We start from the raw sequence: 15,892 nt of genomic DNA on the forward strand, positions 1-15,892 counted from the left end.
AAGCTATACCTATACAGATGATCTAGAAATTATAGCCTCAGGAATATCACCCTGGAAAAACTCTACAACATGTGTACCAGGAGACACACAGAAGGATATTCACAGCAACCTGATCTGAAATGGCAAAACACCCAGAAACAACCCAAGGGTCTGTTCAGAATACACTGGAGAGGCAGACAGAGTAATGAGTACAAGAGATATTTGGAGGATGGTAGAAATGTTCTACATTCGAGTTGTAATGATGGGTTTTCAACTCTGTATATTCACTAAACTGTATCACATTTCACACTGAAAATGAGTGAAGTTTGAGGCCAGGTTGTGGTATTGCAGGTTAAACCTCCTCCTGCGACACCCACATCCCATGTAGGTACTGGCTGAAGACCCAGCTGCTCCACTTCTGATCCAGCTCCCTGCTAATGCACCTGGGAAAACAGCAGAAGATGGCCCAAGTGCTTGGGCCCCTGTGCCTACATGGGAGACCCAGAAGAAGCTCTGGGCTCCTGTCTTTGGCCTGACCTGGGCCTGGCCGTTGTGGCCATTTGGGGAGTAAACCAGCAGATGGACGACCTCTCTCTCTCTCCCTCTCTCTGTAACTCTGCCTTTCAAGTAAATTAAAAAAAAATTTTTTTTTAAATGAGTGAAGTTTATACCATGCAAATTATACCTCAATTTAAAAAGCATATTTAAATAGAATATTATACAGTAGTAAGAATGAATTCCAGCTAACTCAACAACTTAAAAGAATTTCGAGAATATTGTGTTTCATGAAAGAAACTAACCACAAAATAGTACAAATTATGGCTCTACTTAGGAAAACTAAAAAAATTGCAAAAGCTACCTAACACATTTCAGACAAACACATGTGAAAAAATTAAAAGCAAAGCAAGAGTATAATGAACACAAGATTCAGGATAGTGGTTACCTACAATAGGGAAGGTGTGAGAGCGTGACTCCAAGGACTTCAATAATAATGGTATGTTGAAGTTATTAAATTAGGAGGTGGATACATGGAGTCATATTATTATCATTTTATGCTTTATATGTATTTTATAACTAATATTTAATATCTACTCAATATTTTAAAATAATTTTTAATGAAGCATGTAATATGAACCCAGTTTTTCCTGTCATCTAAACAGTAGAAATGATTAACATCAAAAGACTGAATATGAATCCCTAACCAGATACAGTTTTGGTTTTTTTAAAGACTGACTTATTTATTTGAAAGGCAGAGTTACAGAGAGGCAGAGAGACAGAGAAGTCTTCCATCCGCTGGTTCACTCTCCAAGTGGCCGCAACAGCTGGAGTTGGGCTGATCCAAAACCAGGAGCCTGGAGTTTCTTCCAGGTCTCCCACATGGGTGCAGGGGTCCAAGCACTTGGGTCATCTTTCACTGCTTTCCCAGGCCATAGCAGAGAGATGGAGTGGAAGTGGGGCAGCCAGGACTTGAACCGGCACCAATATGGGATGCCAGCACTGCAGGTGGCAGCTTTACCCACTATGCCACAGGGCCAGCCCCCAGATAGTTTTAAACCAGCAGCCACACATAAAGATGTGCACATTGTCCTTGTAGAAACTCAGGAAGTACCGGGAATGGAAGATGGACAATAGCCCGAATGAATAAGCCCCACAATGCTCAAGAGGCTCCTTGCAAGAGGAACATCACTGGAGTTTTTCCTCCCCCTAATGGCTGCTGAAGAGATACACCAAGGGCTTGAACTAGCACAGTTGCCTCTTAGGGCACAGTGACACAGTGACAGGTGTCAGTTACCTATGGCTTCCCAACATGAATCCCACCGGCCCTCGTGGGATGGCCACTGTCCTCACCTGGGCACTGCCCATGCAGGAACTGCCAGAGTCCCACGGTGCCCAGCTGCTGAAGGCTCAGTTGCTCTGCTTGTAGGGCTACAGTCAGGTCTTCACCACGTACCTCAAGCCCAAAAGACACCTCATTCACCTTCAGGACCAGGACTGAGACCTGTCAAAGGAGATTTAGCTCTGAGTCTCAAGCTTCCAGCCCGGAGCCAACCCTCTGCAGAGAATAAAGTGAAGCAGCTGACCGGCTGAAGGATGAGGTCTTCCCCACTGGGTGAGACCGAACTATTGGCTTCTGATGACCCCTGGCCAGAATTATCCACAACAGGGCTGCCTTGAACTCCGGCATCATCCAGGACACTGGGAAGTGAGCCAGGTGGTACAGATTCTCGACCAGACTCTGTATGAGAAAGATGGTAAAAAAGTCCAAAAGTCAGAAATTTCTGTTCAAATATAATCTCTAAAAACAACAATTATCAAAACATTTATGAGACAACTAGAAACTGAAGACTACATATTAGATGGATTTAATGAATTGTTTTTTAATTGTTTTAAAATTATAAAATTATCTTTAGCACATAAAAATTATACATATTTATGGGGGGTAACACAGGAAATCCCTGAGTATTGTTAGTTGCTTTTTTTTTTTAAAGATTTATTTCTTGCCGGCGCCGTGGCTCAATAGGCTAATCCTCCACCTTGCGGCGCCGGCACACCGGGTTCTAGTCCCGGTTGGGGCGCCGGATTCTGTCCCGGTTGCCCCTCTTCCAGGCCAGCTCTCTGCTATGGCCAGGGAGTGCAGTGGAGGATGGCCCAGGTGCTTGGGCCCGCACCCCATGGGAGACCAGGAAAAGCACCTGGCTCCTGGCTCCTGCCAGGATCAGCGCGGTGCGCCGGCTGCAGCGGCGGCCATTGGAGGGTGAACCAACGGCAAAGGAAGACCTTTCTCTCTCTGTCTCTCTCTCTCACTGTCCACTCTGCCTGTTAAAAAAAAAAAAAAAAAAAAAAAAAAAAAGATTTATTTCTTTATTTGAAAGGCAGAGTTACAGAGAGGCAGCAGCAGAGAGAGAGAGAGAGAGAGAGAGAGAGAGAGAGGTTTTCGATTTGCTGGTTCACTCCCGAGATGGCCACAACAGCTGGAGCTGCGCTGATCTAAAGCCAGGAGCCAGGAGCTTCTTCTGGGTCTCCTATGCAGGTGCAGGGGCCTGAGGACTTGGGCCATCCTCTACTGCTTTCCAAGACCATAGTAGAGAGCTGGATCAGAAGTGGAACAGCTGGGACTCAAACTGGCACCTATATGGGATGCCGACACTGCAAGCAATGAGAGTTCTCACTGATATTTTACTCCTCAAATGGCCACAATGGCTGGAGCTGAGCCCATCTGAAGCCAGGAGCCAGGTGCTTCAGCCCCTACTGTTAGGTTTTAAAAGTGTGATAATGGTTTTGGTCACATTTCAACAAATCTATAAATGGAAACAATCCAAGTGTCCTTTGAAGGACAAATGGATAAACAAAATATGATACACACACACTATGGGACATCATTTAGTCTTAAAAAGGAAGGAAATTTGGACATATGCTGGCAACACAGAACCTTAAGAACATTATACTAAGTAGAATATCACAAACAGAGAGGCACAAGGCCAGCATTGTGGCCAAGCAAGTAGGGCTGCCACCTACAACACCAGCATCCCATAGGGACTCCAGTTTTAGTCCAGGCTGCTCTACTTTCGATCCAGCTCCCTTCTAATGTGACTGGGAAAGCAGTGGAGGATGGCCCAGGTGCTTGGGCCCCTACCACCCTCGTGGGAGATCTGGAAAAAGCTCCTGGGTTTTGATTGGCCCGGCTTCAACCATTATGGACATTTGGGGACTGAACCAGTGGATGGAAAATCAATCTCTCTCTCTCTCTGTCTCTCCCTAACTTTGCCTTCAAATAAATAAATAAATAAATCTTAAGAAAATGGAAGGGGCCGGGGCTGTGGCATAGCAGGTAAAGTCACTGCCTGCAGTGCCAGCATCCCATATGAGCACTGGTTCAAGTCCCGGCTGCTCCACTTCTGATCCAGCTCTCTGCTAATGGCCTGGGAAAACAGTGGAAGATGGCCCAAGTCCTTGGGCCCCCGTACCCATGTGGGAAACCTGGAAGAAGCTCCTGGCTCCTGGCTTCAGATCGGCACAGCTCTGGCCATTGTGGCCAACTGGGGAGTGAACCAGAGGATGGAAGACCTCTCTTTCTCTCTTTCTCTATCTCTCTCTCTCTTTCTCTCTCTCTCTCTCTCTGCCTCTCCTTCTCTCTGTGTGTAACTCTGACTTTCAAGTAAATAAATAAATCTTAAAAAAAAAAAAAGAAAAGAAAAGAAAATGGAGAGGCATATTGTATGACTTCATTTAAATAAGGAACATAAAATACTGAAATTTATAGGCCGAAAGTAGAACAGCGTTGCAGGAGCTGGAGGAGGAAGGCATGGAGAGTTAAGTGTTTAACTGGTACAGAGTTTCAGTTTTGCAAAATGGAAAGAGTCCTGGAGATGGTGCTCATGGTGGCTGCACAACAATGATAATGGCCTTTAGGCCACTCGACTACATACTTAAAAATGGCTAAGATGATAAGATTCATGTGTATTTCACGGCAATTTTTAAAAAACATTTTCAGTTTACATTTTCTAGCAACACGCAATTGAAAATATTTATGGATAAACAGGAATGTTTGGGATTTACTTCAAGGTGTTATGGGATGAAGAAAGGTGGGCAGCAATGTATCTGAAGAACAGCCTTGAGTTCTCCATGTTGAAGCCAGGTAATGGGTATATGAGGGCTCACTATTTGATACTGTAATGCATATCTGAAAATTTCCCTAAGAGGTTAAAAATAATGACAAATAAAAATGCACCACGAGTACATGCCACCCATTCTCTTAAAATAACAATGAGATATGGCTATTATCAAAAAGATGAAAAATGATAAGTGTTGGTGAAGCTATGGAGAAAAGAAAATCCTGGAATAAGGCTGAAGGAATGTAAATTCAGTACCACCATTATTGAATACATTATGCAATTCTACTTCTGGGTATATATCCAAAGTATCTGAAACTAGTATATCTAAGAGACATTTGTATTCCTGTATTTATTACAGCACTATCCACATAGCCAAGTTAGGGAATGAATTTAGGTGTCCCTCAACCAATGAACGGCTAAAGAAATGTGGGAGGGATGCATGTTTGGTGTGGTGGTTAAGACGCCACTTGCAGGGGTGGGAGTGATGCAGTGGGTTAAAGCCTTAGCCTGCAGCACCAGCATCCCATGTAGGCACCAGGTTCAGGTCGCAGATGCTCCACTTCCAATCCAGCTCCCTGCTACTGCACCTGGGAAAGCAGCAGAAGATGGCCCAAGTCCTTGGACCCCTGCACCCACGTGGGAGACCTGAAAGAAGCACCTGGCTCTTGGCTTCAGATTGGCTGAGCTCTAGTCATTGTGGCCATTTGAGGAGTAAAACATCAGTGAGAAGAACTCTCTCTGTGTGTCTCTACCTCTCTCTGTAACTCTGTCTTTCAAATAAATAAAATAAATCTTAAAAAAAAAAATGCCACTTGGGGAGCCTGCACCTCATATGAGAGTACCTGGGCTTGCGTCCCAGCTCCCAGCTTCAGCCGCCTGCTCATACACACCCTAGGCGGCAGTGTGATGGCTCAAATGCTTGGATCCCTGCACCCCATGCGCAAGACCCAATCTCAGCCTTGGTTTTGCGCAGCTCTAGCAGTTGCAGGCTTTGGGGACTAAACCAGAGAACAGGCGATTCCTCTTTCCTTCTGCCCCTCCCTTCCTCTCTTCCTCTCTGTTTCAAATTAAAAAATGAAATAAAAATTTTAAATAAGTACAATTTTTAAAAAGAAAATGTATGTACACAATGGAATACTAATTCCAAATGTGTCATTAATACTAATATGGATGAGCTTCAAGGACATTATACTAAATGGGATAAATCAGGCACAGAAAGACAAAACTACCTGTTCTAAATCTAAATCTATCCAAAACAACTGAACATAGAGAAGCAGAGAGCAGAATGATGGGTGCCAGGAGCTGGGGAGCAGGGGAGATGGGAAGACGTTGGTCAGAGGGCACGATGTTTCAGCTGCACAGGAAGAATAAACGCCTAGTGCTTGAAATGATGGATATGTTAGCTTGAATCAAAAATTATATACTGTCTACATGTAGCATCACTCAATATCCGACAAGTATATATGATTACAATTTGTCAATATACAATAAAAAAATAGAAAGGAGGCTGGCGCCGCGGCTCACTAGGCTAATCCTCCGCCTTGCGGCGCCGGCACACCAGGTTCTAGTCCCGGTCGGGGCGCCGGATTCTGTCCTGGTTGCCCCTCTTCCAGGCCAGCTCTCTGCTATGGCCCGGGAGTGCAGTGGAGGATGGCCCAAGTGCTTGGGCCCTGCACCCCATGGGAGACCAGGAGAAGCACCTGGCTCCTGGCTCCTGCCATTGGATCAGCGTGGTGCGCCGGCTGCAGCGTGCCGGCCGCGGCGGCCATTGGAGGGTGAACCAACGGCAAAGGAAGACCTTTCTCTCTGTCTCTCTCTCTCTCACTGTCCACTCTGCCTGTCAAAGAAAAAAAAAATTAAAAAAAAAATAGAAAGGAAATACATTCCCTCTTTAGATAATCTTAAAGGATCATGTAAGTTTCTATTTCTATTAGCTCAAAGAACAATATAACTTCACAACTGACTGATTTAATTCTTAACAGTTACTTATTTTATCAATAGACAAATGGCTCATAGTTATTTTCCAACAATAAAATACATATAAAAAATCAACATATGCAACACTGAGACCAACCACAAAACTAATCCTATTGTTGTAGATTTGATTTAAATCTTTCTGTGATAAAGGTCAAGTATTACCAATAATCTAGGATATGGAAATAAAGCCAGAGTCACAAATCCACTCAAATTTCTTTTTTTTCGGTTCTGATTAAGGAAATGCCTGTTATTATGAAATCTTAGCTCCTCTTGAACACGGGCAGTGGAGAGAACCCTTCCCAGCCTCTGCAGCTCTGCCTGGCTCTGTTCCCACGTACCAGCCTCCAGGAGCATCACAAAGCTGTCACTGCCATCACTATCCACTGAGATCCGGTCTTCAGGGCCACTGCTATCCAATGAGACGCCATCAAATGACTGCTGAGACATGGTCCTCTTCATGGAGAAAAACCGGAGTCGGGCAGCGCCTCCACCCACTGGGGCTGCCACCCCCTCTTCTGTCTTGGCCATGGGCTCCCTGTTGGGAAAAATGAAAACAAAAACGACAAACAGGGCTTTGGGGGTACGTTTGCTCCCATTCCCTCCCCCTTCTGCTCATTTACTATGCACACAAATGTGCTGTATAAAGGGATGAAGTCATTTTTCAATTGCTGACCTTTCTGAATCCTTACTTGGGTACTTTTAACTGCATAAACGGTTAACATTAAGTATCAAAGTTATTCAGGGTCATTCTATACACAGAAGAGACCCTGGTGCTGATGAATGGCTGAATGGTACCTGAAGCCATTCATATTCATTGGCACAAGTACAAAGGGGCCTCCAAAAGTTCATGGAAAAGTCCCAAATATTTTCCTTACATTTTCTTTTTTTTTTCATATTTTAAGTTTTAATGTAAAGGTTGAAGATTCACATTATGAAAATTAAAAATCTATTCAAACCCCTCTGTGACAGGAGTCTCCTGTCACCATTTCCTAAGCCTGCGCCCCCCCATCCATTGATGATTCCCCTCCCACCAGCAGCAGTCTCCCCCTGTACAGGCGGATGGCTGTCATGAAACCCACTCAATGGATCCTTTGGCTACAGCAACACAAAGACAACGCCTGACCTTTCTTTCCCGCCCAGGTCCAGTAGGTCACTGGCTGTCCATCCTTCTGAGTACAGACTGGTGCTTTACATGACATGGTGTGTGTAGGCAGGAGGATCCTTACATTTTCCACAAACTTTCTGAAGCCCCCTACTCTTCACTCAATAGCTCCTGTATGTAAGACTCCCTACCAACATGAGAGAGGGATGGGGATGGGTACACTGAAGAAGAAGACATTCCCTGTCTCAAATAATTTGACTCTATTGGGAGAGATTTATTCACACATAACATTAAATGGGAGTAAGCCACACAGGCCAGAGGCTAATGAGAAGAGGATGAAGAGTGGCTGGGGGGCGGGGGGGCAGCACTGTGGTGTAGCAGGTAAAGCCGCTGCTGGTGGTGCCAACATCCCATATGGATGCCAGTTCGAGTCCTGGCTACTCTTCTTCAGATCCAGCTCTCTGCTATGGCCTGGGAAAGCAGTGGCAGTTGGCCCAAGTACTTGGGCCCCTGCACCTGTGTGGGAGACCAGGAAGAAACTCCTGGCTCCTGGCTTCAGATAAGCGCAGCTCTGGCCATTGCAGCCAACTGGGGAGTAAACCAGAGGATGGAAGACCTCTCTCTGTCTCCCCTCTCTCTATGTAACTCTTTCAAATAAATAAATAAATAAATCTTGGGGGGGGTGGGGAATGGCTGTGTGAAAGGATTTGGCACTTGAGATGGGCTTTGAAGGACTAGGAGGGAGGGGGGGGGATAGAGGGAAGGAGAGGGAAGGAGAGAGAGGAAGAGAGAGGGAGAGAGAGGGAGAGAGAAGAAGAGAAAGGGAGAGAGAGGGAGAGAGAGTATTCTACAGGGAAAAACAGCACAGAGGCCAAGAATCAGAAACAGAAAGTACCCTAAAAGACTATTAAGTAGCTGGCCCAGCTGGAGTACTTTCTGCTGAGAAAAGCAATAGAAGATAAAGTTATAGGGGCCAGCACCATGGCGTAGTAAGTTAAGCATCCGACTGTGGCACAAGCATCCCATATGGGCACTGGTTAAAGTCCCAGTTGCTCCTCTTCCAATCCAGATCTCTGCTATGGCCTGGGAAAACAGTACAAGATGGCCCCAAGACCTTGGTCCCCTGCACCTGCGTAGGAGACCCAGAAGAAGCTCTAGGCTCCTGGCTTCAGATAGGCCCAGCTCTGGCCGTTTTAGCCATTCGGGGAGTGAACCAGCAGATGGAAGACCTCTCTCTTACTCTTAGTCTCTCCCTCTGTGTATAGCTCTGCCTCTCGAGTAGATAAATAAATCTTTATATAAAAAAGTTAGAAAAACAAAGCACAGTGAAAGGAAGCCTTTAAGGACCCCTTAATGCTACCTTCCCACTGAACAGATGAAGAAACTAACACAAGCTTACACTTCCAGGTGGAATTATCAACTGCCCAAGTCTACTAACTTCCCATTAGGTGTTTGCTCACTTTACCACACGGGTTGCAGCCAGGTTATAGAAAACCTTGTGTAGAGACTATGTATTAAATGCTTTGAGCTGGCGCCATGGCTCACTGGGCTAATCTTCCGCCTGTGGTGCCGGTACCCCAGGTTCTAGTCCCGGTTGGGGCGCCGGATTCTGTCCCAGTTGCTCCTCTTTCAGTCCAGCTCTCTGTTGTGGCCCGGGAGTGCAGTGGAGGATGGCCCAAGTGCTTGGGCCCTGCACCCACATGGGAGACCAGGAGGAAGCATCTGGGTCCTGGCTTCAGATCGGCGTAGTGCGCCGGCCGTAGCAGCCATTTAGGGGGTGAACCAACGGAAGGAAGACCTTTCTCTCTGTCTCTCTCCCTCTCACTCTGCCTGTCAAAAAAAATGCTTTGAAAACTGTAAAATGCCAGCCACATGGATGCATCTTAACTGACTATGTCTCAATTCAGTGGGGATAAGGAAACAGATGAAGGGTTTGGCAGTTGGGAAATCATAAGACCACTCCTGTGTTTCAGGAAGTTTGCCCTGGCTTTCCCAAACAAGTTAGAGAGGAATAGATCTCCAATGCAGGAATCAATTAAGAGTTCACTAAAACAGTGCACTTACGGGAACAGACAGGAAAAACCGATTCGAGATTCCCTAGAGCAGTATTCGTAACATGTGGGCCTGGCAGGAGGTCAGCAGCAACAGACAGCCTGTTAGACACGCAGATGGGATTCTCAGGCCTAGCTCAGCCCCCTGAACGAGGAACTCCACAGGTAGGATGCAGCACTCTGTGCTTTACAAGCTTCAGTGATTCGGACGCACATTCAAATCTGAGAACCACTGATTCAGGAATTATGGTCAGAACACAACAAGCAAACTTAAGAGGCAAAGAGCTAAAACGAAGAGCTTGGATGAATGGGTGAATGTTATTATCAAAAGAAGAGATAAGGAATTTAGTTTCTCTTTCCCAAAGATTGGCTTCGTTTGTTGGTTGGTTGATTGATTTGAGAGATAAAGAAAGTCAGAAACAGACAGAGAGAGAGCTCCCAACTACTGGTTCTCTCCCAAGATGTGCACAACAGCCAGGACAGAACTGGGGCAGACACCAGAACAGGGAACTCAAGTCAGGTCTCCCGCACGGTAGCAGGAACCCAGTTACTCAGTTACCATGGCCAACTCCCAGGGCCAGCACTAGCAGGAAGCTGCAGTCAGAAGCTAAAGCCAGAACCACAAACAGGTAAGCGATCTCTACATCTTCTTCTCTATTCTATTTCCTACACTGATAATACAATGAGCACAACTCATTTTTATAATTTAAAAAATAACAACTAAGAGAAAAGTGATTAGAATAGAGATGGCCTAGCCCTATGGAATACTTACATTATTTACATTTTTCGGATCAAAGAAGAGAATGGCCAAGGAGAAAGAGAATATGCTTTCAGAGAAGTGAGAGTAAGTGGGTGGGGTTAACTACAAATGCTCAGAAGGATTCAATGGCATTTAGCTGCCACAAACAGGTCCAGAAGAAGGAGGACCAAGAAAAACCAGCAGCTGGGGCAGTTAGGAAGTTATTACTGATGTATTAAAAGAGCGTGCGTCACACACCTTTCCTTTCTCTTTTTCCCTTCTCTTTTTCCATCCCGCTGCTTATCTCCATTTACCAAGGCAGCACATTTGGTGAGGAGGAGCTAGGCCTTCAGCGCTCACACCACCACTCCCATGTTGTAGGATCTTGAGCAAACTGCTTATGCTGAGTTTCCTCACGTGTAAAATGGGGGTGATATTAGGAGCTATCTTAGGAGGCCGTTGCAAGAATTCAGTGGGTAAGTATTGAATTAGCACAGGGCCTGCCGCACAGAAAGCAGTCAGTAAAAGGTCGGCTAGTATTAACACTGCCTATCACAGCTGATAAACCAGCACACCCACAGGCATTGCTTAGAGACTCATTTTTAATTCATCTCATTTAGACAAAAGCTCTGAAATCATTGCTTTTCTAAAGCACAAAGTATTCCTGCAAAGATTTCCCTAAGTCTTCATTATCTTTCCTTTTATTTTTTTATTTTTGACAGGCAGAGTGGACAGTGAGAGAGAGAGAGACAGAGAGAAAGGTCTTCCTTTGCCGTTGGTTCACCCTCCAATGGCCACCGCGGCTGGCACGCTGCAGCCGGCGCATCGCGCTGATCCGAAGCCAGGAGCCAGGTGCTTCTCCTGGTCTCCCATGGGGTGCAGGGCCCAAGCACTTGGGCCATCCTCCACTGCACTCCCGGGCCACAGCAGAGAGCTGGCCTGGAAGAGGGGCAACCGGGACAGAATCTGGCGCCCCAACTGGGACTAGAACCCAGTGTGCCGGCGCCGCAAGGCGGAGAATTAGCCTATTGAGCCACGGCACCAGCCTCATTATCTTTCCTAAAACCCCAGGCATCCATGAGAAAATCCATACTTCTGCACTCTCCTAACAGTGCATTTCAGTGTTTTTCTGCTTACTCCCTCCCTGTATCTCCAGGGTTTAACACAGAGCTTAGCTCTCAGTAAGGACTCAAAAAAAAAAAAAATTGTTGAACAAAAGAATGAAATCCTTCTGTTTCCCTGGCAGTCACTGATAAGGCATGCTAGAAATTCAAAGCCCCAGCTTTTTTATTTACAAGATACAAAGTCAGGACCCATGGGCTCAACCCCCCTGAGGCCTGTTTCCTCAACCATAAGTTCAGAATAGAAATGTCTATAGCTACTTTACTAGACTGCTGTGCAGATCAATTTGAACAAAAAACTGTTAAATAAAAAAAAAAAGGCCTCTGAAAAGCGTACTAGACAGATGCCAAGTATTACTGTTCACCAACAGCATATTCAATAGTAGTGAGTCAGTGAAAGGGAGCATGATCTGATTCTAAGAAAAAATAAATGTTGATTGAGTAGGCCATTCCATGCATTCTCCTGGACTATAGGTGCTTGCCAATCTAAAATGCACATGTCAGAACTAGGAGGAAGCGAAGAGATGACTGCGGGAGGCAGAGAAGCACTCACTTGGCTGGAGGCAGGGACAACATCTTGTGCACGGTGGAGGTCATCCGATCTCTTCCCAGACTGAAGGCATCCTTGGTCAGGGACATAGCCTCCTTGGTGAGGTCCATGGTGGCATGCAGAGCCTCCTTGGTGGCATCCTTGGTCATATGGATAGCACTTGACAACTCTCCCTCAATGTTCTTCAAGGGGATGAGTTCACCTTGTCCATTCACTGCCGGATCCCTGGCAGCTGGGGGCTTCAGCACGGCTGCTGAACTAGAGGCCTGGGCTCTGCTCAGTGTCTTGGCCTGCAGGGACTCGACTGCCTCGTGGCCCTTCCCTGTCATCTGCTGTGCCAGAGGGTCCAAGGCCTGCAGCTCTCCATCGCTCTGTGGCCTCTCCTGGGATGCATCCTGATTTCCAGTGTTTCCATCCTCCAGGACCTTCTCCGGGCTTGCTGGGCCCTGGTCTGAGGAGGCATCAGACTTGAGTTCCCGATCCTCTGAAGGGGACAGCTCTGAATCTATGAGGCTGGTAGTATCCGAACCTGCAGAGTCAGCATCAACAGTCCCCGGGGCAGGCTGCATGAGAAGAGCCACCTCCGCGCTGGGGAAGAGGACGCCAACGCAAGCTGTCTGGTCCTGCAGGGGAGAGCCGGTCATGGCCTCCGTATCCTTCGTCAGCTGCTCCTGCAGCCCCTGCAGCACCTCCTTCAGGCGGAGCAGAGCCAAGTACTGGTAGTGGTCAAGCCTCAGGCAGACGTGGGCAGGGGCGTGCACAAGCACGTGCATGTCTGCTGCGTCCTCGAGCTCTGCCAGGGGCCCCGTGCTCTCCACACCAGCACCTTCTCTCAGAATCTCTGCGAGTCCTGACAAGCTTTTCAGATCATGCTCAGTCCTTGACCTCTGCTGGGACACAGAGTCAGGGGCAAGGGCCTCAGCCTGGACCGCACTGCCGAAGCTGGCAGATGGTCTCAGCCTCCCCTCTGAGGCCAAGAGGAGTTTCCGTGCCTGGGCTTGCTCCCAGCGGTGGGGGCGGCAGGCCCAAATGGATAAAGGAAAGGGGGCCACAAAATTCAAAGTATGGCCTTTAAAGTTCTCTGTTCCCTCAAAGTCCAGGGAGATCTGGGTGAAGCGGATGGACCAGAGATCCTGGGAAGCCTTAGGCCTCTGGGGAGGGAGTGTGCTAGGCTGAGGGAGGCGGGAGTCCATCTGGAAGGCATGGTATACAAACAGCATGTGTAGAAGACTGAAGCCACCTGGAACCTTGGGAAAGCGATCATAACTGGAGTGAAAGAACTCAGTAGCAGCAAAGCCCCTGAAGAGACTCTGGAGATCTGGACAGCTACAGTGTGGGGCATGGCGGGTATTAGTAGCAATCATGCCTGAGGCTGAGAAGACAAGGGCCTGGGGACGATGCGACTCTGCCCGTTCTCTCTTCTGCAGCGGGAAGCTTACCTTCCAACAGAAACGAAACAATTCACAATGGCCATCTGAGTAACAGCACTCCACTGTTAATATGTAAATGAAAGGCAGTTTGGACTTCCATCAAATGAACAGAGCAGAACTGTGGATTACAGCCATGGGAAAATGCAACTGTGGCTCCCAACAGGAAACAAAAACCCCACACTCTCCCTACCTTCAACCAGAAGGCATCCAGTCGGATATCCAAGTGTTCATCTTTCTGGCTTGAATCTTCCAGTTTGTAGATAGCTTTGAACTGCTCCAAGCTGCGGTATAAATCCAGGCAGAAGAGGTTTCCCCAGAGCAAGCTGACAGGATCCATAGTAAATGTCAGACCATTTAACTGAATATAGAGATTGGGACAGGGAACTGGAAAGCAGAAAACCAAAGAATCCTCAGGTACAAAGCAGCAGCTCAACTCTTACTTTCCACCTAACATTTATTTTATCATCAGGAGAGCAAAGTTACACACTTACATAGGGCAAAGTTTGTAACAAAGGGGTTCTAAATTAATTTGACCATCTACAACTCCTAACAACAAAAGAGAACATAAGTGGCTCCAGGGGCCAGTGCTGTGATGTAGTGGGTAAAGCCGTGGCCTACAGTGCTGGCATCCTATATGGCCACTGATTCAAGTCCCAGCTGCTCCTCTTCCAACCCAGCTCCCTGCTAAAGCACCTGGGAAAGCAGTAGAAGATGACCCAGTGCTTGGGCCCCAGTACCCTTGTGGGAGACCTGATTGAAGCTCCTTGTTCCTGGCTTCAGTCTGGCCCAGGCCTGACCAGGTAGCCATTTAAGGGAGTGAATCAGTGGATGGAAGAACTCTATCTGTCTCTGTCTTTGACTTTCAAATAAATACATCTTTAAAAGACAAACAAAAAAGAGGTGGTTCCAGGTTGACAAATGTGAAGAGCCTGGAGGAAACAGCCCAGGTGCTTACCTGGAAGCTCCTGATTATCTGGGAAGTAATACTCCGTGAACTCAATGTGAATGGCAGAGACCTGAGTGGGCAGGTTGTGGAGTTTCCGACTGCAGGAAAGGAGTGTAGAAGGCTTCTTACTTGGCTGTCCAGCTGTAGAAACCTAAGCAATTACAACTTACGTTAGCATCCAGAGCAGCAGCCAGAGAGAACTCGGTCTCCTCTGAGGAATACCAAGCTCTACCATCCTTTCCGAGTCTGTACAGGGAGCAAGGTGTTTTGTCACACATTTGGAGGTACTTCAAAAGGTTCTTAAACAATGGAATTAATAAGTAAGTTTATTCTGGTGTAAAAAATTTCAAAATCCATGCATATGAAAGGTCCTCAAAAAGCTCATAACAACAGCAGATTAAGAAAACTGGGGCCAGCGCTGTGGCGTAGCAGGTAAAGCCACTGCCTGCAGTGCCAGCATCCCACATGGGCGCAGTTCAAGTCCCAGCTGCTCCACTTCCAATCCAGCTCTCTGCTATGGCCTGGGATAGCAGTGGAAGATGACCCAAGTGCTTGGGCCCCTGCACCCGCGTGGGAGACCTAGAGGAAGCTCCTGGCTCCTGGCTTCGGATCGGCCCAGCTCCAGCTGTTGCGGCCAATTGTGGTGGAAGATCTCTCTCTATCTCTGCCTCTCCTTCTCTCTCTGTGTAACTCTGACTCTCAAATAAATAAATAAATCTTAAAAAAAAAAAAAACCCTCTGCATAGATTTCAAAAATGGCTTGCACCAAAATAAACGTATCTTTAACTCAAGTGTTCCGTGAACTTATTGAAGTGTCCTCTCATTCCAGGCATTCTCATCACTGCCGCACACCGTTGGCAGGTCAGTGTTTTCAGCAGGAAGGTGCAGCAGGGTATTCAGAGGAGTCTAAGTGGAAGTCCAAGCCCTCATCTCAGCAACCATGCTCAGGAAGAAACAGGTGGAACAATCATCTACCACCAAGTGAGCTTAGCAGGCCCTGACTCCTACCACCTTGCTCCTACTGTTCCAGGTGCCTTCCAAGTGAACATTACACTCATTTCCAACCAGGTTTCCCTGTGTCCTCACCTGGTGGATGTCCAGGTCATCTACCCGTACCACTATGCAGCTGGAGCGCAGGCGATTCCAGGCTGGGGGTCGAAAGGGAGCCTGCCGGCCCTGAGATGGGCTTCTCTCAAGCAGGTTCTTCCGAGGACTGGACAGAGAATCTAAAGACAAAAAAACTGGGAATGAGAATCAGATACATTCAACTCTCACTATTCATAGTATGTGGAAAGTAGAAATCCTAAGATCATGAATGCCAAACATCAAATGAGACAGCCTAACACAGTCTTGCTCATGGAGGGAGCTCAGAAAATTATATTCT

The 15,892-nt window shown here is 46.9% G+C and overlaps 1 protein-coding gene across 1 annotated transcript in view; it reads right to left on the reverse strand.

Annotated features, from left to right (window-relative positions):
- The window catches only part of BLTP3A (bridge-like lipid transfer protein family member 3A), a 70,237-nt gene that overhangs the window by 6,485 nt on the left and 47,860 nt on the right, over nucleotides 1-15,892 (reverse strand). Inside the window, exons 11-17 of the mRNA XM_051855732.2 lie at nucleotides 15,595-15,734; nucleotides 14,518-14,659; nucleotides 13,753-13,946; nucleotides 12,136-13,571; nucleotides 6,908-7,104; nucleotides 2,061-2,215; nucleotides 1,828-1,978 (exon numbers count right to left, since the gene is read on the reverse strand). Of these exons, the coding sequence (XP_051711692.1) occupies nucleotides 1,828-1,978; nucleotides 2,061-2,215; nucleotides 6,908-7,104; nucleotides 12,136-13,571; nucleotides 13,753-13,946; nucleotides 14,518-14,659; nucleotides 15,595-15,734 (2,415 nt within the window). The remainder of the gene's footprint in view (nucleotides 1-1,827; nucleotides 1,979-2,060; nucleotides 2,216-6,907; nucleotides 7,105-12,135; nucleotides 13,572-13,752; nucleotides 13,947-14,517; nucleotides 14,660-15,594; nucleotides 15,735-15,892) is intronic.

The sequence above is a fragment of the Oryctolagus cuniculus genome, chromosome 5, assembly GCF_964237555.1.
Source record: "Oryctolagus cuniculus chromosome 5, mOryCun1.1, whole genome shotgun sequence".
In the NCBI taxonomy this organism is placed as follows: Eukaryota; Metazoa; Chordata; class Mammalia; order Lagomorpha; family Leporidae; genus Oryctolagus; species Oryctolagus cuniculus.